We start from the raw sequence: 21,880 nt of genomic DNA on the forward strand, positions 1-21,880 counted from the left end.
AAAACATAAGAATATACCAGAGTAGTTAATCTTCTGGAATATTACACAGTTGGAAGAGGGAAATTGACTAAAATAAAAACAAATCTAGAAATCTAGTTCATATCTGAGGAAAAATACAAGTTATTTTTGTTTTATAATGACAAAATATTGCTCATATACAGGCAAAATTAGAAATCCCTAAATAACTTTTTTTTGTAAACTTAGTCTTGAGTACTATGTATTCTATGACCCTATCGGTAGGAGTTTTCAAAAGCATTATGCTATTGGTATTATTTCTTTCCTAGTGCCACAAAAATCAGAAGTTTATGTTAGGATCAAAGGTAAAATTAGAGATACTATATTGCATTTTCTGTAGAATAGATTTTACTCTTAAAATACTGAATTATTCAACTGGGCATTGGTGGGTCATTGCCTGTAAGCCTAGTTATTCAGGAAGCTAAAAATCTGAGGATAGTAGTTTGCAATGAGCCCTAGCAGAAAAGTTCATGAAACTCTTATCTCCAACAAACTCAGAAAAAGTTGGAAGTGGCACTGTGGCTCAAGGGGTAGAGCATTAACCTTGGGCAAAAGAAGCTCAGGGACAGCTCCCAGCCCCAAGATGGGGGGAATATTTGCATTATTTATATCATTCTACGACTATATTTAACGTTTTAAGAATATATAGTTCAAATTCCACTATTTACTTGGAATAAAAATGATTAAAAATAGCTGTGTGGTAAGTTATTTTAATTGAAAAATTCCTATTAATTCTGGTCACTTTGGGAAAATAAAGAATACCATTTGGAAACTAAAAATTCAAACAACATTGATATTTTTGTGGTCTGATTTTTAGAAATGTAGTAAAAGACAGTCTTTTAATGTCCCCCCAGTGTCTTTAAAATACTGCTGTGCTTTGACCATGATCTGTATCCTAAATTTTCCTGTGCTGGAAGTTGATGCTCAGTGTGGTGATTTTAAGTCTGAGTGGAATCTTTAAGAGATGTGGCCTCCCAGAAGCACTAGGGGGTCTTTCTTCCTGGATAGATATAAATGTTGTCTGGTGGGAATGGGTTAAGTCTTGGGAGCTGGGTTTCTTAGAGGTTAGCTCAGCTCCTCTTCTCTGTTCCTCTTCTGCATATCCAGTGCACCACTCTCTAGTATCTCCCATCACTGTGATGTCCTCTTCCATGAAGCCTTCACTAGATAGCAGCTCAGGACAGTACCCTGCTCTTGAATGGCAAGAGCTATGACATAACCTTCTTTAGGCTTTCTGTTATAGCAGCACAGAATGAGCCAAGATAGATGCCATCATTTTAGGGTTACAAGCTGTAAACTGCAGAATGGTATTTACAAATAAAAATAATAATCCTTCAACTAGAACATGATAAATTATGCAGGATTCTTAGGCATCCACACACAGTGAGACTAATGGATTGTCTTAGGGGAGAAACAAAAGCACAATGCCTCTGCACCTCTGGTCATATAAAGTAATATTTATCAAAATGAGCTCTGGGAAATGGAAACCCGTAGTTTGTTGCTGTTTTCTGTTCTTTCGTCTTGTTTGTTCGTTTATCTGCCTTGGGGAGGGTAAGGCAGGAAAGGGAAATGGAGAGACAAAGGGCAAACAAATATGGCAGTGGTTCTCACTAGACACTTCATTAAAAATGAACTATACAACTCGTGGATGAGGATGGGAGGGAAAAGAAGAAGAGAGCAAGGAAGGGGTAACACTGTCCAAAAAGAAATGTGCTCTTGGGCCAGGAGTTTTGCCTAGTGGTTAAAGTGCTTGCCTAGCATGCATGAAGACCCGGGTTCGATTCCTCGGTACCACATACATAGAAAAAAGCCGGAAGTGGTGCTGAGGCTCAAGTGGTAGAGCTCTAGCCTTGAGAAAGTCCAAGGACAGTGCTCAGGCCCTGAGCTCAAGCCCAGGACTGGCAAAAAAAAAAAATAAAAGAAATGTGCTCTTTACTGACTTACACAACTGTAAGCCCTCTGTACATCACATTTCCAATAATAATTTTAAAATAAATAATAGATAATTTCCTGTATTTTCTTCAATGTTTATCCAATTAAACTCATAAAATGAGAATATGATCATTGCCAAATGTTAGTTTTCAAGGGGCTGTACATGTGAAAATGTGAGAAATTATGTAACATGTCCAGGGCAGTTACAGTTACTCTAAGAAGCTAGATGACATGCTACAATGCTTTCCAGCACAGTCAGAGGTAGAGCTATTTTTTCGTTAACTCCTAAATGAAGTGAGGTTAGTGCATGATTTTTTCCCTAGTGAGCAAAATAATTTTTATCCTAGTGGAAACTTTCCTTTCCCAGACTAGGAGACAAAACACCTTGGCCTTTAATTAGAGTGGTAGCAAGGATGAAAAGAAAGCACATTTCATAGGGAACTGATATTAAAGATGGCAACTTTTCAGTGTGAGATATTACATCACCACTCACCCCACTACATCACACTACCCCATCATTGATTATATTACTGGCTTACGTCTATCAAGTTTTCCTGATACAGAAGAAGGAAAGACATCTGAAACAAAAGGAAAACAGGATGAAATGGGGCGTGTCACATGGGAAGGATGTTCTGAGCTATAACAAAGGGTGAATGAACCCAGGATGACACTTAGAAGTAAGTAGGCCGGGCTCTGCAACCCCTGAAGACCATTAGCAGAGATTTCAATTTCACCTGAAAAAACCTGTTGCTCAAATAACATGCCTAGGAAGTTTTAAGTCTTTGTAGGAATTAGATGAATTTTAGGTCTTACCAAAGTTCTGTGTCAGTTAACTTTGTGCATAACTGGTCATGTACAATTTGAAAGGTTTCCTTTGGTGTGACAGTGAGAAGGGCAAGTAGCTGATTAGGTGAAGCAGCTAAGAACAGTTGAAAGAAAAGTTAAGGCTGTGGATATCCATTTTTACTTCCTGCAAGCAGGATGTGTGCTCTATCTAAGTGGTGTCTACAGGTTAGCACCTATACTTTGCAACAGCATGGAAGGCACTGTTTTTAGCCAACAAGGATTACTTCGGGTAAGTGATTGCCCAAAGAGAAATTAAATGCAATGAGCAAGGCCAGACAAAGCACCGACTTTGCTGAGTGCTAGTATACTGGCCTAAGCAGTGTTAAGTGACGTGTATTATCTCATTAACCCGCACAAGAACTCAGACATACTTCACTCCATTTCTCTCAGGAGGCCAAAGAAAATTTAGGCAAAAATCTCACAAATACTTCTGAAATGAAAACAAAACCCCAATTGTTCATTCTATAAACAATACCATCATTATGTGATTGTACACTAGGCTTGGTTATTCATGTTGCTATCATAAAGTTTAATGGAGTGGATTTTTCCTGCAATAGCTATATTTTTTAAAAAAGAAATGTATAGTCATAATAAAATAGTTTGGTAATTTTTCCTTTGCTTGCAAAGAATCTTTTGAATTTGAAGTAATCACATTTTACAATTCCTGTCCTTTTCCTCTGAATACTTGGGGTTCTGCTCAGAAATGCATTACCTATACCTCTGTCTCCAGATATTTTTCCTCCTCTAGCAGTTTCAAAGTTTATGATCTTAAAAACATATGTATGACCAATTTGGGATTTTTTTATACCAGGGGAGAACTAGGGGCCTAGTTTTAGTCTTCTAGCTATGTGTGTTTATTTCTGGAACTTCTATTCTAATCCCATCGAGTTACATCCCTGGCTTCATGCCAGTACTATGACCACGCTGCTTTTGTTGCTCTGATGTTATTGCGATGTTGGAGACATCGCTATATTTCCTCATGATTGCTTTGGCTATTAAAAGTCTTTTGTGCTGCCAAATGAACTTTAGGCTTCATTTTTCTACTTCTGTGAGAAATATTAGAATTTCAATGAGGATTGCTTTGAATCTGGAGATTGCTTTTGGTATGATAGTCATTTTTACAATAATGACCAAGAACATGGGTGATCTTTCCATCATCTAATATCTTCTTTATTTTCTTTTCTTTTAGGATATTTCCCCTGGGCATTCTGTTTTTTTTTTCTTTTTGAGACTATTGTAATTAGGCTTGTTTTCCTTGATTCTTTAGTAACCTGTTCATAATTGGTGCAAAGAAAATTTACTGATTTTTAATATTAATTTTGGAACTTTGACAAAAGTGTTTATCAGATCTAAGAGTTTTAAAGGTTTTTTGGAGGTTCTTTTAATTATAAGGTCATATCTTCTACAAACAGGGAAAATTTTACTCCTTCTTTTCCTATTCATATCCCATTAATTTCTTTCCCTTGTCTTATTGCTCTTGCTAAGAATTCTAGTACTTTACTGTTTAGAAATGGGGAGAGCATACACCCTTGTCTTGTAAAGGAAAGACTTACAGAATAAAATAAAAACCAATGGAGAAAACTTTACCAGATAAAGGATTAATACCAGATAAAAGATTAACATCCAGAATATATTAAACCCTCCAAAAAATCAAGCCCAGAATGACTAATTTGCCCAATTGAAACCTAAGAAAATATATTAAGCAGGAAACTACTAGGAGAAGTAATACAAATGGCTAATAAATATAGGGAAAATATTCAACATCCCTAGCTATAAGAAAAGTGAAAATCAAAACATTCAGATTTCATCTCACTCCAAGCAGAATGACTAGCACTGAGACAATATTTAAAAATACTGGAAAAGATGCAGCAAAGGGGACTTTATACACTAAAGGTAAGGCTGTAAGTTAGTTCATCCATGATGGAAATCAGTATAGAGGTTCCTTACAAATTAGATAATGAGGGCCAGCAGTTTGGCATAGTGGTAGAGTGCTTACCTAGCATGCACAAAAACCTGGATTCAATTCTTTGGTACCACATACATAGAAAAAGCCAGAAATGGTGCTGTGGCCCAAGTGTTAGGGCTCTAGCCTTCAGGAAAGCCAAAGGATAATGTTCAGACTCTGAATTCAAGTCCTAGTACTGGCAAAAAAAAATTTTGATAGTGAAATTGTCCAAAAAAGAAATGCATTCATTACCCATCTGTACAATACCTTAATAATAAAGTTATATATATATATATATATATTAAAAAGGAGGCCGGAAATTTGGCCTAGTGGTAGAGTACTTGCCTAGCATACACGAAGACCCGGGTTCAATTCCTCGGTACCTCATATGTAGAAAAAAGCCAGAAATGGTGCTATGGGTCAAGTGATAGAGCTCTAGTCTTGAGAAAGTCCAAGGACAGTGCCCAAGCCCTGAGTTCAAGGCCCAGGACTGGCAAAAAAAAAAAAAACCCTAGGTAGAACTATAATGTGATCCTTCTGTGCCATTCCTGGGCACATTTCTAAGGACTGTAAATCAGCATACAGTCAAGATGCCTATCCACCCATGTTCACAGTAATCAAAACATAGAACCCGCCCAGGAAGGAAGGTGAATATGGTTGAAGCACCTTATAGATTTGTATAAAAATAGAACAATCAAACATGTTGATGTTAGTTTAAGAAGCAGGAGGGGAATTCAGGTAAATGGTGGGGGAGGTAAATCTGATTGGGGGCACATTTGGCACAGTTGTGATCATTTGTGCAGCTGATTATATGCTAAGTCAAGAAAGAAAATAGCTTGTATTATGGACTCTGAAGATTGAGTCTGAATGCACAGATGATGAGTGATTATTAGCTCAGTCCCACACATTCTAGTCGGGACAAAAACTCTGGCTGATTTCCTGCAACTTTACTATTAATAGGGCCAAAATTTAAGATCTGATTCAAATGATCCAGCTTGTCACTGGTGACTAACTCAGGACTGGACCTATCATTTTCCTTTAAAGTATGGTTAGTTGAGCTTTAAGGAAGACTGCAGAGAAGGAAGACAACACTATTGACACATACAGCAGTTAACTAGGTACTTGGAAAGTTTTAACTTTTACAAGTCATTTTCATGTATCTGTCACTGAACTTACTAAAAATAGAAAGCAATACAACTGTAGTACATAGTTATGCAATAACTTCAAAGCTGAATTTATGTGTTGATCTCATAAGTGGATGAGAAGAAAGTTACTAGATTTTTATGATTACAATAGAAACGCAAAATGTGATAAATTTAGAGAAGACTTGAGTTAGTAATACTACAAGGTATCATTGTAGAATAAAATGCTAATTTATGAATAAAATATATCTGTGTTATTCCTTGATGTTTATTAAATTGAACATTTTAACATCAACCTACTTGAAACTTGTGTTTTCATACACCCACTTCCTGCAACAAATTTCTCTTTACTGAAATTTTCTGTCTTGAGGGCTCCTCTCTCCTTCTCTCTTGCGTTCTCTGCTTTGCATTCAGGGAAAACTGAAAATTACTCAATATGTCAATTTTCCAATAATGGCACAACCAGAACTGTCCTAGTAGAAAATTTGCAATTAATCATTAATCACTCTTTTTTGGCCTTATTTCAATGTGTACTTAACCATTTTCTTTCAAGTTGGCTCCAGAATTCTTGAAAACAACTTAGAATTATGTTTTTGCTCTTTTGATAAGGGATTTTAAAACAATATGCTAGAATAAATCACTTAAGTGAGATTAAATTTTGTAGATGAAGGTTTGGAAAAACATGTATTTGCAGATGTATTCAGAGGAGGTTGCTGAATAATTGCAATGTAATGTTACACAATAGAAATTGACATAAAATGGATACAAACTGTCTTAAAGTTGTAGTTTTTAAGAATTCACTTGTTATAAAAGTACAGCAAAATACTAATCATCATTTTAAACAAGCCATCTAAAATATTAAAATTTTCACTTTGTGAATTCTATTTACTTGTTATTTAAATTGTGTGCCACTGTGCACACTGCTTAAAAAATTGTTTTTAATGTGTGTGAATTAATGCACCTTCTATCTGGCAAATATAATGTAACCCTTTTATTAATTACAATAAAAATATATGGAAAAAATTGTTGTTTTTATAAAGGTGACTTACTGAAGTATTATAGTTACGTAAGTCAGGTAAAGAGTACATTTCTTTTTGGACAATTGTAATCCCTTCTCTTGCACTCTCTCAGTGTGCATACTACAAATCAGTCCATTTTAAAAGATACCCATAGCTGGGTGCCTGCAATCTAATCCCAGCTATTCAGAAGATTGAGATCTGAGGATTGCAGTTTAAAGCCAGCCTGGGCAGGAAAGTCTGAGACTCTTATATCTCTCCTATAAACTACTCAGAAAAAGACGGGAATGGTGCTATGGTTCAAATGGTAGAGCACTAGCCTTGAGCAGAAACAAAGCTCATGGAAAACACCCATGCCCAGAGTTCAAGCCCCAGGACTGACAAAATAAAAACATACATACATTTAAAAAATAAAACAATAAATAAACATAAAACTAAAATAAATGACCATAAAAGATACTCTCATTTGATGCATTAAACAGTAAATTGCGTGACAAATTCCAAAACTGTTTTTTGGTATAGACCCACTATTGAAAACATTGCCTGTATGTGCTACAATATCAAATAACTTGAAATCTAGTTACCAATCTTCTAACCACAATCACCAGAGTAACAACAGAATGTATTGGAACCAGAGATAGTTTACTCATACCATTAATGTCACAGGTAATAGAAACAGAAGACAATGCAGCGCACACTGCATCCTGGCCCCATTCAATGAATGGAGCAGGAACTCCTCAGCTCTGCAGACTTTGTGATCACACTGTGGAGGAGTTTGAACTCAGAGTCTTAAGGGCAATAGCTTTGCTGCGTTTGCTTGCTTCCCCGCCCCCGACCCGACGGCCCAGGTTCCTGATTCCACAGGGCTATTGTGTGCGCCAAATAATCCCTGGTCCCAAAAATACCCTGGGGAATGACGGAGTGAGTCCCCCGGCGTCCAGGTTCTGAGTGCGGTCAGTCCTTTCACATGCCTGAGGGATGAGCTATCTGTGCCATGATAAGTTTTATAATAGCAGGACGCAAAGTAAAATGTCATGGTTACAGATGAAAGTAGATGTACATAAGAGCACGTATTCTATAGAAGCTTATTCAACACAAACACCGAGATTCGTTTTATCTTTCTTGTGTGTAAAAGGAAAAAAAAATGTATTCTGGACTAAACACAAGATTGCAAACCTGCTCTCAGAGTTGCAAGTATCTACCTACTACCTTGTCTTCAAAAGTAACTATCACCAGTCAGTGTCAACTCTGTTTTTGCTGTGCCCGCACCATCTCCTTGTGTGTGGTTCCTTGTGTTATGAAACAATTTGAGAAGGGGAACCATTTTCTAAAATGATTATGTCAACTGTATCCCCCCATCTCTCATTCCTTTTTGGGGAGGGAAACCTTATGTTTGAAGGACTGTAACTTATCTTGTGGCCTTCAGATGCCCCGGCAGTACTCCCGGGAGCTAAGGCTAAGCTAGCCCCAACTGCTGTCCCGTGTCCCCAAGATTTCCAGCAAGCTGCAGGCATCCTGCACAGCCGGGTCCCGCCTGCTGGCCACGCCTGAGCGGGCGCCTGTGTCACGGTCACCGCATGGGGCGGATAACTGGCTTCTCCTTCCCATCTTTTGCCCTTAGGATATTCTGAGATTTTTATTTTTTTAATGCCAAGAGGACCAAGCAAGATGAAACCCATGAGTTCTTTCCAGCCTCGGCAACCGGATGGCTGGCAAGAAATAAACTCATCCAGGCGTCGGGACATAGCCAGCAATGTCTGAAATGAAGCGGCCAGCACTGCGAGCTGCAGCATTTTACCTGGTGGCTACCCACAGCTTACAGCATTGCATCCTTACTCTGTCACTCCGGAGGCCCCCCAAATGTGGATGGAGGGAAAGGACAGAGGGAGAGAGGGAAGGAGGAAGGAGGGAGAGATGAAGGGAGGGAGGGAGCTGCTGGCTCCAGCCACCACCCGCCCTTGTGCACTGGTGGAAAGCCTTCTGGCTTTAGCAGGAGGGGGGCAGGGGAAGAGATACAGGGCCAGATCCCTGATTCCCGGGAGAGGCGGGGCTGGCGGGGAGGGGGGGTGCGGCTCTGCCACTGTCACCCCCTCACCTCGACAGCTGTCCAGCTCTTGTAATTCATTGGCTTTCCCCACTCTGCCTTCCTCTCCCCCCACCACCATGAAGTTTAGCTCCCCCCGCCCCACCCTCCCTGACCTAATAAGGCCATGCAGTGCACTGGAGACTCTTATAAAAAGACAAGTCTTCGCAGGGACTGTGCAGGACGCAGGAGAGAGGAGACAGGAGCCGTCCAGCACCCACAGAAAAAGAAAGCATGGCCAAAGAGTGGGGCTACGCCAGCCACAATGGTGAGTGCTGAGGGCAGCCTAGAACCCTGGTCCGGGATGCGGCTGGAGTGGCCCCTGAGATTGTTCAGAAAGGGGGGAACTCCAGGGACTACCTGGAAAGCCCCCCGCACCCCCCCCCCGTTTCTGTGAATTAACAGCTTTTCAAGTATTGGTGCTGATGGTCTATTAAGTCCATCTCACTCACTTCCCCGCTCCTAGATTTTTAGTATTATTCTTGCAGGAAACAGAAGTTCAGAGAAGCTCAGGAACTGGCTTTAGATTACCCTGCCTCACCTGAGATGGAAAACAAGTTAAGTTAGGTGTCTGATTGCACCCTCATCTGTGAGGTAGGCAACCGGGTACCTTCTCTGAGCCAGATGCTGGAGTGAGATTTCTGCCTTGCCTCTAGCCTTTACCAAACTCATGGTAAAAGGACTATAGGTTGTCCTGGAAATTATAGTCACAAGGAAATTAAAAAAAAACAAACAAACATTTCCCAAATGAGCCTTTTAGGCACATTCCTGAGCCAGCAGAAAGAATATCATTTCTGGGTGTGTTCTGAGCAAAAAAAAAAAAAAAAAAAGGGTGCATCGGTCTCAAATGGCTATCTGGTATTGCCCAATCTGAACCCTAAACTCTTTCATAATCACTGTCTGACCTCTGTGTATTTTGCTGGTTTAATCAATTAGCAAAGGATATTGGGTTGTACTGCTAAGTATCTCCCCTTCACTTTCTCTCCTAGGTCCTGACCACTGGCATGAACTTTATCCAATTGCCAAGGGGGACAAACAGTCGCCCATTGAGCTGCATACTAAAGACATCAAGCATGACCCCTCTCTGCAGCAGTGGTCAGCATCTTATGATCCTGGCTCTGCCAAGACCATCCTGAACAACGGGAAGACCTGCAGAGTGGTGTTTGATGATACTTACGATAGGTCGAGTAAGTACAGTACTTAGGTAGGGGTAGGTGGACACTTCTGGGGTTTGCATTGGCAAAATGCAGTTCATGACAAAGGCACAAAATTGGTGGGCAGAGGGAGTGCTTCATCCTTGAAAATGGAGATGACACTCAAGTTGGCTTTTAGTTGTAAGGAACGATGTGCGTGAAGAGGAATGTCTTGCACTCTTACCTTTCATCACTTAATTGCTGCAAATAGTCCAAGGCCCAAGCTAAACGCTGGCAAGGCACCCCTGAATTGGGCAGTGATGGCCAAAATCAACTCATATTAGCATTCTTTGGAGACTCCTGGACTGTAGCTGAGAGCTCTTGTGCTTTTTTTTTTTTTAAACCCTGGTCTGGAGAGTAAGGCTCCCACTGGAAAGTTCCCCAGATTCCATTGTAGAAAGCAAGAAATCAAATGGGCAACACCTCCCTACCACCTCCTAGAACCTGGGAAGAAGCCAATCCAGGGGAGAGAATAGGCCATTGTTTCAGCAAGGATGACTTGATTTCAGTGTTTTCATGGGCTTCATTTGAATAATCTCTTCTGATGAGCGTCCCTGCAGCCTCTGCACATTTCTTCTTGGTCTTACTTGTGAATATGAAACTGGAAACGTCACATGATTTAAAAAGTTTAACTCGGGCTGGTTAAGAAATCAGGGAAATCAACAATGCTGATTAGCAACACTTTATTTCATCGTAAGTGAGCTAATGATCTCCCTTTAATTATCCAATGTTGTTGTGCAACAAGTGTTTCTAAAAAACCACATTTCTAACCAAGTTGAAATTACTCCTGTTGACATACTATCTAAGGAAAATGTTGGCGGTGCACTAACAAAGAATGATAGTCATAATTCCTTCCTATGAAAAGGCTCCAAACAAAGTATAAGGTAGATGTTTATGTCTTCTTAGATACTAATTCCGTGTTGCTGTTTTTTCCCACCCTTACCATTTTAATCAAGATCCATTTTGAGGAGGAAACAACATTAAGAAGCATTTATTAGGGTGTATCACATGAAAGCACCATTTTGTAAGAAAAAAATAGTTGAATATTAGCAATATTTCATGGTTTATTCCAATAAATTGGGCTCATATTCAGATGAGAACTATTCAAGTGACTAGATTAGGAAACTATAAAACAAATTACTTCCTCCCTGTATGACCCAGCTCATGCAGGCCAGGAATTATTATTTTACAACTGCATCATGGTCCCCCTGTTACCCTTTGATTATCATCTTGGTCTAGTTTGTATTGCTAACTCTTGATATCGGGGCTTCTACATAGTCCTCAATATCCCTTAGAAGTTATCTGAAGCTTCAAATGACTCCCTGGCCAAATGAATTGAGACCAAATTAAGTGACAGATTGAAATGTCTGTGCATGAAGCCCAGGTTGATATTACCAAGAATTATCAAGCTTGCCAGCAGTCCACATTGATTAATTTTCAGAGAAGTTTTATGAAATTTCCATTTCTGATGATTTGAGAGACATCATGTAAGTTAGATGTGGTTGAGAGTTCTTTTCTGTCGTCTTAAGAAAAGTGTAGTCACAGCAAGACAGGCAAAGGCGTTCCCTTCTACACAGTCATCACTAGCTGCGTAAGCATGTTAAGGAATGTAGTAATCTCAGTTAATCTTCACAGCAGCTCTGAAAGCGTGAAATTATTATCGCCTTCTTAGAGATGTAAAAACAGGTTCAGAGAAGTTTAGCAACTTGCTTGAGATCACACAACTATTAAAGGTGGAGCCAGGAATGGAGTCTCAATCAATTTAATCTGGCTTTCAACTGCCCAGATCTGCTCAGCACCCATCACTATTGACCTGTTCTTTGGGGGTGTGCACCTTCATTATCTCTTACTTTTACTTTATTTTACAAGACTCTCTAGTGTGCGAAGAGAGCTTGGGAATGAATCCATGTGCCCGGCAAGCCAACCACTTTTCCCACTCAAGGTTTTTCTATAAAAGCACTGTGGTAGTATAGAGTTCTGTAAAGGTCATGTGGACTTACTGTTGACCTTCTTATCTGACTTGTAGTGCTGAGAGGTGGTCCTCTCTCTGGACCATACCGCCTTCGCCAGTTTCATCTTCACTGGGGCTCCTCAGATGATCATGGCTCTGAGCACACAGTGGATGGAGTCAAGTATGCAGCAGAGGTAGGAGAAATTTCCCTAACCTACTCTAGGTCCTGCAGAGTGGAAATGGACAAATTAGATACAATAACCATAGCAAGAAAACGGCATCTACCACTGACATTGGTAAACTATCTGTCAAGCATGGTAGGGTAGATTCAAAGTGTGAGATGATGCTAGCTAGTGTCATTGTTATCTTAAGAAACTACATAGCTGTTGGTGGATTTTAAAGTCTGGGGCCCTGACCAAAAACACAAACAAAAACAAAAACAAAACAGAATTATCAGAATAGTTAACACATTAATATCTACATGTGTTCATTCACTTGATTCCCTCAGCAACCCCATGCAAGGGCTGAAGGATGAGGCAACTGAGGCACAGGTAAGTTGTATATCAGAGGCATATAGCCAATGAGTTTAGAACTGGTGTATTTTTATTTTCTTTTATGCAGCTTTGCTTCAGAGTTCATCATCATTTTTTTTACATATCCATGCAGTTCCTTCACAAGAATAAATCAATAGCATCTGCTATTGCTCACATTCTAATCTCTCAGGGAGGATAGCTGGAGTCAAGGCAGCAAATCACAAAGAGCATGAGACCCATTCTCTACACATTCTCTTTACAAAGCGACCCCTGTGAGTGGGAATCTCTGCCCTAGAAGTAAGAATTGATTTTCTTTCCCTAACTCAGTCTTTGCAAGGTCAGGTTCTGGTCAGCATGGATTCAGGGACAAGAACCTCTAAGTACTTTGTGAACACTCTCTTTAGTGGAATCATTTGGATGCTGAATTGTTGGTTAGACTCAAAGCAACCCAGAGTACTTGCCTGTAATCATCCCTGCAGCCCAGCTAGCGAGCTGATGGCAAGATAATCATTGAGAAGAGCTTCCCCCACAAAGGGGAAAAGATGAGAAGACTTTTTCCAGATGTGGCAAAGGCTTTGAATTTGACCTCTGTGCATGGAATTATTTCACCCTGTTGATCCAGAATGGGATATTTTGTAACTACTGAAAAACTCTTCTCTTGCCATCTGAGTAACTCAATATGGGAAACTCGATTAACTTTAACTGGTGCTCATGTTCTAAATTAAGATAAGGTTGCCACCAGGATCTAGAGCTCTGGGTAAAGGGAGATACATGAACATTTTCACACAACTATTGCATGTTAATATGTACAAATGTGTTACTTCTATGATAGGATCAGGTGACAATCTTTAGATGACATTTTTTTTTTTTGCCAGTCCTGGGCTTGAGCTCAGGGCCTGAGTCCTGTCCTTGGACTTTCTCAAGGCTAGAGCTCTACCACTTGAGCCTCAGCACCACTTCTGGCTTTTTTTTTTTTTAATGCACATGGTACCGAGGAATCAAACCCGGGTCTTCGTGCATGCTAGGCAAGCACTCTACCACTAGGCCAAACTCCCGGCCCTAGATGACATATTTTTTGAAGTCTATTGTAGATAATTTGGAACCCAATTCCTTATTTCTGGGATTTACCTTATAAGCTGCTTTTTGTTATTTTAGCTCCATTTGGTTCACTGGAATCCAAAGTATAACACTTTTGGGGAAGCCTTGAAGCAACCTGATGGAGTTGCTGTGATTGGCATTTTTCTGAAGGTAAGGTAAAAAGTAACTGCATGTGTGTTGTTTCTTTAAAAATTTAGTTCCTTATCAATGCTTAGAAAGACATGAGTGTTCTCTCTCTCTCTCTCTCTCTCTCTCTCTCTCTCTCTCTCTCTCTCTCTCTCTCTTTCTCTCTCTCTCTCTTCTGTGTGTGTGTGTGTGTGTGTGTGTGTGTGTGTGTGTGTGTGTGTGTGTGTGTAACACAGGCTGTCAGGGATTGTGGTAATGGAGGCAATGGCAGGAGTGGGGGTGCTTTATCTTTTCCCACTACTCCATTTTGGCTACACTGGAAACCAGAAAAGCCACATTGAGAACTTCTGTGAGGCCAAGTGGCTGGCTGCACATCCCCTCGGCTTAAGGTAGCCTGGACCCACGTGGTCCCAGGCTAAGATAGCACCAGGAATGTGTGTGTTGTTCAGCCAGCCTTGGTTTAAAGAGGACTTAGTGTCATTAACACATAAATTTACTAGTAACGTAATCTAGATTTTAAGGCACAAGTGACAATCTGGCTTCTTTCTTTTTGAGTGACCTAATGTGCTTCATGTTCTAAATCCATTGGGTCACTTTTGGTGCTGGCTAGAATGCAGCAGGATGAGGCCTAAGACAAAAGAGAATGCATTTACTTTGGGATAGATGAGTCTATTTTAGTGTTAACTCTATGGGGGAAAAAGTGGATAGATGGTAAAGAGAAGGTCAAGGACACAGAATTAGATCAACATGTAATTTTGTGGTTTTGTACTTCAAAGGACTGGAGTCCAAGTTTAGATCAGAAAATGTGTACTCTAAAATCTGGGAGGAGAAACAAACTTATGTTTTGCCTGGAGCAAGATATTCTGCAGATTTATAAACACTAGTTACATGTGCATAGATCAAAATCAGTTTGTAAGATCACTGTAAATTATGGAGAAGGAAAAAAACGATGTTGGATTTCTGTTTTCTTTATAGATAGGACGTGAGAAAGGCGAGTTCCAGCTTCTTCTTGATGCACTGGATAAAATTAAAACAAAGGTAAAAGAAATCATTTCTCCCTTTTCAAACAGAAAGCAGAATTCACCAACTTTCTTTTGCATTTTCATGTAGTCTGCCATTAAGTTGGTGATATACAACTAAATGCCATTATGTTTGTTTATGTAAAGAACTTTCAAGGTGATTTCAAACATTACTTTATCTGATTGTCTCAGCCTATCAGACAATGCCTCTGTTAAAGTAGTAGGTGAAGGAGAAAGGAAGAGGTTGGCCTCCCTCTACCCACACAGGGGCACAGTGTCACAAACAAGGCTGGTCTTTTCCATTTTGTTTTGTTTGTTGTTTGTTGAGATAGTCTCCTAGGTTGGCCTCTAATTCTCGGTCCTCCTGACTCAGCCTCCTCAGTGCTGGGATTGCAGCTTAAAGTTGGTCTTGTTAGCACTAGTTTTGCCTTTCTGCAGGCGGACCCTTGTGTTTTAAATCTCTACAGTGACTCTTCTAGCTAACAAATCTTAGTTGTCTTTGTAACTATTCTAGTCAGCCACTGTTAAATTTTACCATCAGAAGTATTCTGAAGTTAACATTTAATAAAAATACAAGCAATGATCATCAAGAACCAAAACTTGAACTTATATGAAATAATATGGGGATATTTCAGATCCAGCATGAGTTTGCACTTATAAGAAGTGGCAGAGTTATAATTCTACTAAGAATAAAAACAAAGCATGGCCAGGCACTGTGGCTCACGCCTGTAATCCTAGCTACTCAGGAGGCTGAGATCTAAGGATCAAGGTTCAAAGCCAGCTCAGGCACAGAAGGACCTGTGACTTTTATCTCCAACTAACCTCTAGAAAACAGGAAGTGGGGCTTGGCTCAAGGGTAGGTAGCCTTGAGCTGAAGAGCTCAGGGACAGCTCCCAGGCTGAGTTCAAGTCCCATAACCCATAAAACAAAACAAAACAATAAAGCATGCGATATTACAATGATTGTACTAAATTAAGTTACAACATTAAAAACGAGGCTCCCATCCCTTGGCCCTTTGTTTCTGAAAGGCCTGAAACTTATCACAATGTTCTGTTTTATATTACAACATTCTGAGAATGGATCAAGTGTATAATAATTCTAGCTACTTGGAAAGTAGAGATCTTAGAAAATAATGATTCAAGGCCAATTTTGGTGGGGGAAAAGTTTACATGACTATCTCACCCAATGCCTGGCTGCACTAGTGCAAATCTGTTAACCCAGGGAAGAAGAGAGTAAAATTCCAGGCCAGCATGGGTATAAAGCCAGACTTTATCTCAACAAAAAACCAACACAATAAAAGGCTGGTGGAGTGGCTCAAGTGGTAGATTGCCTGGAGCAAGTAGGAGAGCCTGAGTTCAAATTCCAGCACCACCAGAAATAGAGAAACAAAGTTGGTTTTTTTCTTATCGCATTTGGACTCTTATTTGGCTAAACAGTGAGACTTTGGAGAAGGGTGGAGTTTATGCCCCGCTCATGGTGTGTGGCCTATACTCTTCTAGGGTAAGGAGGCACCCTTCACCCACTTTGATCCATCCTGCCTCTTCCCTGCCTGCCGGGACTACTGGACCTATCATGGCTCCTTCACCACCCCACCCTGTGAGGAATGCATCGTGTGGCTGCTGCTGAAGGAGCCCATGACTGTAAGCTCTGACCAGGTAAGCAGCAGCCAGAGCCCTGTGAACATCTGGACACGCATTGCTAACTGGCTGTAGCATTTCCAGATGCTGCATTGAAAACACGTAGCTGATAAGCAGGTGCTCACCGAAATGTTCCACTGCAGACATCAGCTACCCTGATGACCTCTACTCAACTTCTCCATCTTTCTCAAACTGGGCTCCCCAAAGGCACCTAGATAAATGCAATGGCTTCAAAGCGATTTATAATCATAAACAATGACTGACTATTCATGGGTTTAGCTGCACGTGAATGAGTCTTTGTTCACTAGAAATGCCCCCAGATTCTAAGCATTGGTTAGGAGATAGGACAGCAAATTCAAGCCTGGGAAGGTAAAAGGAATTGGAAAAGATTTAATATCTTCATGAAGAGTATTGTAATTCTCCAGCTTAACCCATAAATACATGAAGACTCAGAAAGATCAAGGGGTTTACCACGAATGCAACCAAGTGTAAGATCTTCATTCCAGTGCTGCTCTGTCTTGCAATGGTTCTCAGCCCCTCTTCTCAGACCTCTGCTATTTCTGTTCATCCAAAGAATGTGCCAGCAATGGTGACTGAGAGGCATTCAAGGAAAAATCATTTGTGAGGAACCAAGTGGGTGGAGACCTGGAAAATAACATGGGGAAGCATCTTAGAACCTGCAGCAGGTTCATTCTAATAGCAAAATCTGTTCATCATCCTGTCTCTTGCCTAAGACATAAGACCCAAATATAAACATTAACATTCTTTTAATCAAAAGATCACAGCTAAGCTGGGTGCTGGTGGCTCCAGAGAGCTAAGTATTGCAATTTGAAGTCAGCGAGGGCAGAAAAGTCCATGAGACTCCTAGCTCCAATAAACTACTCAGAAAAGCAGGAAGTGGTGCTTTGGCTCAAGTGCTAGTGTTGAGCCAAAGAAGCTCCAGGGCAGTGTTCACGTCCTGAGTTCAATTCCTAGGACTAACACACATACACACACACACACACACACACACACACACACACACACACACCACAAATCGTATCTAATAGCCTACATTGTGGATACGACTGTTTTGAAAAAGAAATGAAACTTTCTCAAGGACAAAGCTAAAAACATTTTGCTATCAAAACACAATATTATTAATGGGATTTTCCACTTTCTTATGCTTTAAGGAAAAAGTTTAAGATTTAAAATATAGACTCTACTTTCTTTCTGCTCTTTCAAAATAATTGACTCCGTGCAGTTACACAGTGGAAAACTAAGTTATTCATATTTGCAGTAATGTGGTAAATTTTCCTCATGGCTTCATCAAATTAAAATTCAGAAGGAATTCAGGAGAGAAAGAATTTGATCACAGTGCACTGATGATCTTGGAGTAAATAAAGGAGGGGAGGTTTTACAAATTAAAAAAAATATGTTCTGGGGCCAGGAGTTTGGCCTAGTGGTTAAAGTGCTTGCCTAGCATGCATGAAGACCCGGGTTCGATTCCTCGGTACCACATACATAGATAAAAGCTAGAAGTGGTGCTGAGGCTCAAGTGGTAGAATTCTAGCCTTGAGAAAGTCCAAGGACAGTGCTCAAGCCCTAAGCTCAAGCCCAGGACTGGCAAAAAAAAAAAAATAAAATAAAAATAAAAAAAATATGTTCTGGACTAGAGCCAGCTGCTCTGACTGGGTACTGGCACAGGATTCATTTCTTGCTTGTACTTTTTAGAAAGCCAGTGACTTCTCACTTGGTGGCATTGTGTGCCCACTGGGTAAAAAGCCTTGCTAATGATCTGCCCTTTCCCTTTGTAGATGGCGAAGCTGCGCAGTATTTTCTCCAGTGCTGAAAATGAGCCCCCGGTGCCCCTCGTGGGGAACTGGCGCCCCCCACAGCCCATCAAGGGCAGGGTGGTGAGAGCCTCCTTCAAATGAGGCCATGGAATCTTGCCCTCTTCATGGAAGGAAACCTGGTCCCTGGAGAGCGTGGTTCATCGCCTCTTTCTGGTGCTCCTCCCTCTGAATATATTTCATTTTCTTTCCACAGCAAAAGAGGCATGTGGATGATGTCACCAAGTATCACAGTTATGCTGACACAACCTAATACAGAAGCATGATATTCACACATTGCCTTTGTAATAATCATCTTTTCTATAAGACAGTATTTCTAGTAAGATATTGATGGAGAAGAAACAGACGGGAGGATAAAGGAGAGAATAGCTAGTGCCTTTTGGGGGGTTCTGGATCTTACATTTCCCAGAACCTCATGTTTCCTGTTGTCCTACTGTGATTTGTCCAGTTTTCAGAAGTAGTAAGTCTGCATGTGGGGATAGAGATGTATGGTGACCACGTAGCATCAGCTACAGATTAAAATGGTCGTAAACACAAGGAACTGAACTGATCGTGTGTTTTACCTCTTCCCTAATACCAGCAAGAAATTCATTACTTACTCAAGCCACAGCTTCTACCACTCTGGCTTCGATTATCGGGAAAACACAGTAGGACCAATTGGTTTAGAATAAGTTGATCCAGTGATTGAGTTTCTTCTTCATAGAGATGGTTTTCTTTACCTGAAGCAGGGCCACTTATTTTTTTTTATTTCACTACTTTAATCTCTGCATGCCTATTAAAATAAAAGCTGTGTGTGATACTTTTGGAATTTGAGGGTGGAATGAACAATATCTAGACTAGAAGGAATGGACAAGATTACATGCCGCAGAAGTAGTTGTGCTGATCATCAATACCAATAAAGACACAGATGAAAGCCATATGCTCAGGTGTTTTCAATGTGTGCGTTTTAAATGGGGAAAGCATCACATGTAGCAAAATTGAAGTAAAATAGAGAACAATAAACTTTATAAATTTGATAAAGGACTCAAAGTCTGTGTTGAGATATTACAGTCCCTAGAAAGCAAAGTAGTTAAGTGACAACAACACTGTATCAGAGGAATAGACACCAAAAATCTGTGAGCATAAAATAATTACCAGAGGCTGCAAAGTTGGTTAGGATTACTTCTATTTATGAACATGGAGTCCAGCCTGACAGTAGCTTTTATGTCATTTTTTAAGTCATTTTTTTTGAAAGAAAAAATGCTGTGGGATAACACTAGCCAACAATACAAAAGTCCATATGTTTAAACCTTTCAAACATTTATAATCACTGCACTTAAAGTCTAATGTTGCAGTTAGTGGCCTTTATCATCTTTTATTTCCTCATTGAATAATACATTAACTACTTCAGAAAACTGCAATAATAAGTTCATTACGATAAGGAATGGAAAATAGCATTGGGTCAGGAGAGTCCTGAGATGCTAAAAGCCAAGTCACATGACAGAGTCCTGCGAGGCTTCTGTTATTTAATAGATTACCACTTGGGTGAAGCAAAACCAGGTTGGTCAGTGGAAGTGGCTGTGTTAATTAAATCCCTTGAAATTTAAATGGTTTGGAGCTTTGATCATTAGTGTTAATACCCATGCTGATTCTCTCAGGGTACTTACATAATCGTGTTAGTGCATTGCATATCCAGGATTCACTCTGTGTGGGGCAGGAATATGGCCGGATGCCACTTAGAAGTGGAAGTGGCTCTGATTCTAGTACACAGGCTGGGAAAACACTGGATCCTAGGAGTTGTCCCTAGACCATAAGCTTAACCAGGGCGCTGGTGTGATTCTCACTCACTGACATTCATCATATCCCCTCATGCTATGTCTTGAACGTGATAAACACTCAGTGAATTCTGGGTGAATTCATAATATCATGCACAGAGGGGCAGCTGGGAAATTTACTCTTCTTCTTGAACCACACATTACTCAGAACGGTTATTGTGAATACTGGTTATTATGCATCTTGATTATTTCAAACCTTCTTAGAAAATTAGCTTCTTGAGTTTGATGTGGGGAAGTTCCTAGCAGAACTTATTCTGAGTAGTCACTGGTGCTGATAATTTTCAGCCAACTTAACCTGCTTCCCAAACTTCCCCTGATTTCACAAATGTGGCCTGGGATGGTGGAGATATACTTGCCTTTGATCTTCCCAGTGCAGAAACAATCATTCTTCAGACAATCACAGGCTACTGAGGCATGGCTGCTGAAACAGAAAGGCTCTGACATCTTCCAGTTGCTATTTGTCAGAACATTGTCTTTCCCATGTCTTCACATTTCAAAATAAGACAGAATCTGGAATTAATGTTTCCTATTATTCAGGTGAGTGCATGTTTATAAGCTTATACATGGGGCAATAGCAGACTGAATTTACAGAATATGGTATACTAATAGGAGGGTAAATATGACTATTTCCCTTTTAAATTGGAAATGGCTTATATTATGAAAAAGTGAATAAGTTAGTTCTCTTGATCTAAAAGAACATTTCAAATGTATAATTAGTGGCTTTTTGCAACAGATTCGAAGAATTCTAAATAGACCATGTAAAATAAGACTTTGGTGTCTAACAATAATCATTTTTACACACACCCATTGCCCAACTATGAACAAACTTAATTGTTGACATTAATACATCATTTGCCTGAATAAGAATTTACACAAATAAAATTAGTATAAAAGTATATGGGGGGGCGGGAGTTTGGCCTAGTGGTTAAAGTGCTTGCCTAGCATGCATGAAGACCTGGGTTCGATTCCTCGGTACCACATACATAGAAAAAAAAAAGCTAGAAGTGGTGCTAGGCTCAAGTGGTAGAGCTCTAGCCTTGAGAAAGTCCAAGGACAGTGCTCAGGCCCTGAGCTCAAGCCCAGGACTGGCAAAAAAAAAAGTACATGGGGTCCAAAATGCATTAAATACCATATTGATAGAAATTTAATTCATTCTAGTTTCTCTCCAAATGCCTTCTTGTTCGATACTAAAAGCTGAGCTCTTGACAAGAGCATATTATTTGCCAGAGGGGGAAAAACAAGATAAAAATCAGCCTTTAAAAATTTCAAGTTTAGTGATTTAGAAGAAAAAAATTAGGGTAATTTCTTAAAATGCCAATGAGAAGGCATTCTCATGTTATCATGTTAATCATGTTATTTTCCTTTAGGACACTAGATGGCAGCAAAATAACTACAAAAATGATGGGTACAAAAAGGACCATGACATGAGAAAGGATATCAATATTTGTGAAGTAATGTACCTTCTATATGATGAATATAATGTAACCCTTCTATAAATTACAATATATGAAAAAATGATGGGTACAAAAGCCATGCTGTGTGTGTTTTTACTGTTATTTCCAAAGTAGTTACAAATTAGGACAGAAATGAAAATTACATTATTTCCTTTTTAAAAATGTTTCTCTTTGATGAATGTAATTGTAACCTCTCTATACATTATTATCCTGACAATAAAATTGTAAAAAGTTTCTCTTAGTC

The 21,880-nt window shown here is 39.8% G+C and overlaps 1 protein-coding gene across 1 annotated transcript; it reads left to right on the forward strand.

The window, feature by feature from the left end:
- The first annotated feature begins 9,140 nt into the window (after positions 1-9,140).
- Ca3 (carbonic anhydrase 3) lies at positions 9,141-19,285 on the forward strand. The gene is made up of 7 exons (XM_090339016.1): positions 9,141-9,247; positions 9,969-10,166; positions 12,199-12,317; positions 13,812-13,904; positions 14,856-14,918; positions 16,399-16,554; positions 18,333-19,285. The coding sequence occupies exons 1-7, from the start codon at positions 9,214-9,216 to the stop codon at positions 18,450-18,452; spliced, it is 783 nt and encodes a 260-aa protein (XP_090195142.1). The 5' UTR covers positions 9,141-9,213; the 3' UTR covers positions 18,453-19,285.
- Positions 19,286-21,880: the final 2,595 nt, after the last annotated feature.

Source organism: Megascapheus bottae, chromosome 9, assembly GCF_031878675.1.
Source record: "Megascapheus bottae isolate mThoBot1 chromosome 9, mThoBot2.hap1, whole genome shotgun sequence".
In the NCBI taxonomy this organism is placed as follows: domain Eukaryota; kingdom Metazoa; phylum Chordata; class Mammalia; order Rodentia; family Geomyidae; genus Megascapheus; species Megascapheus bottae.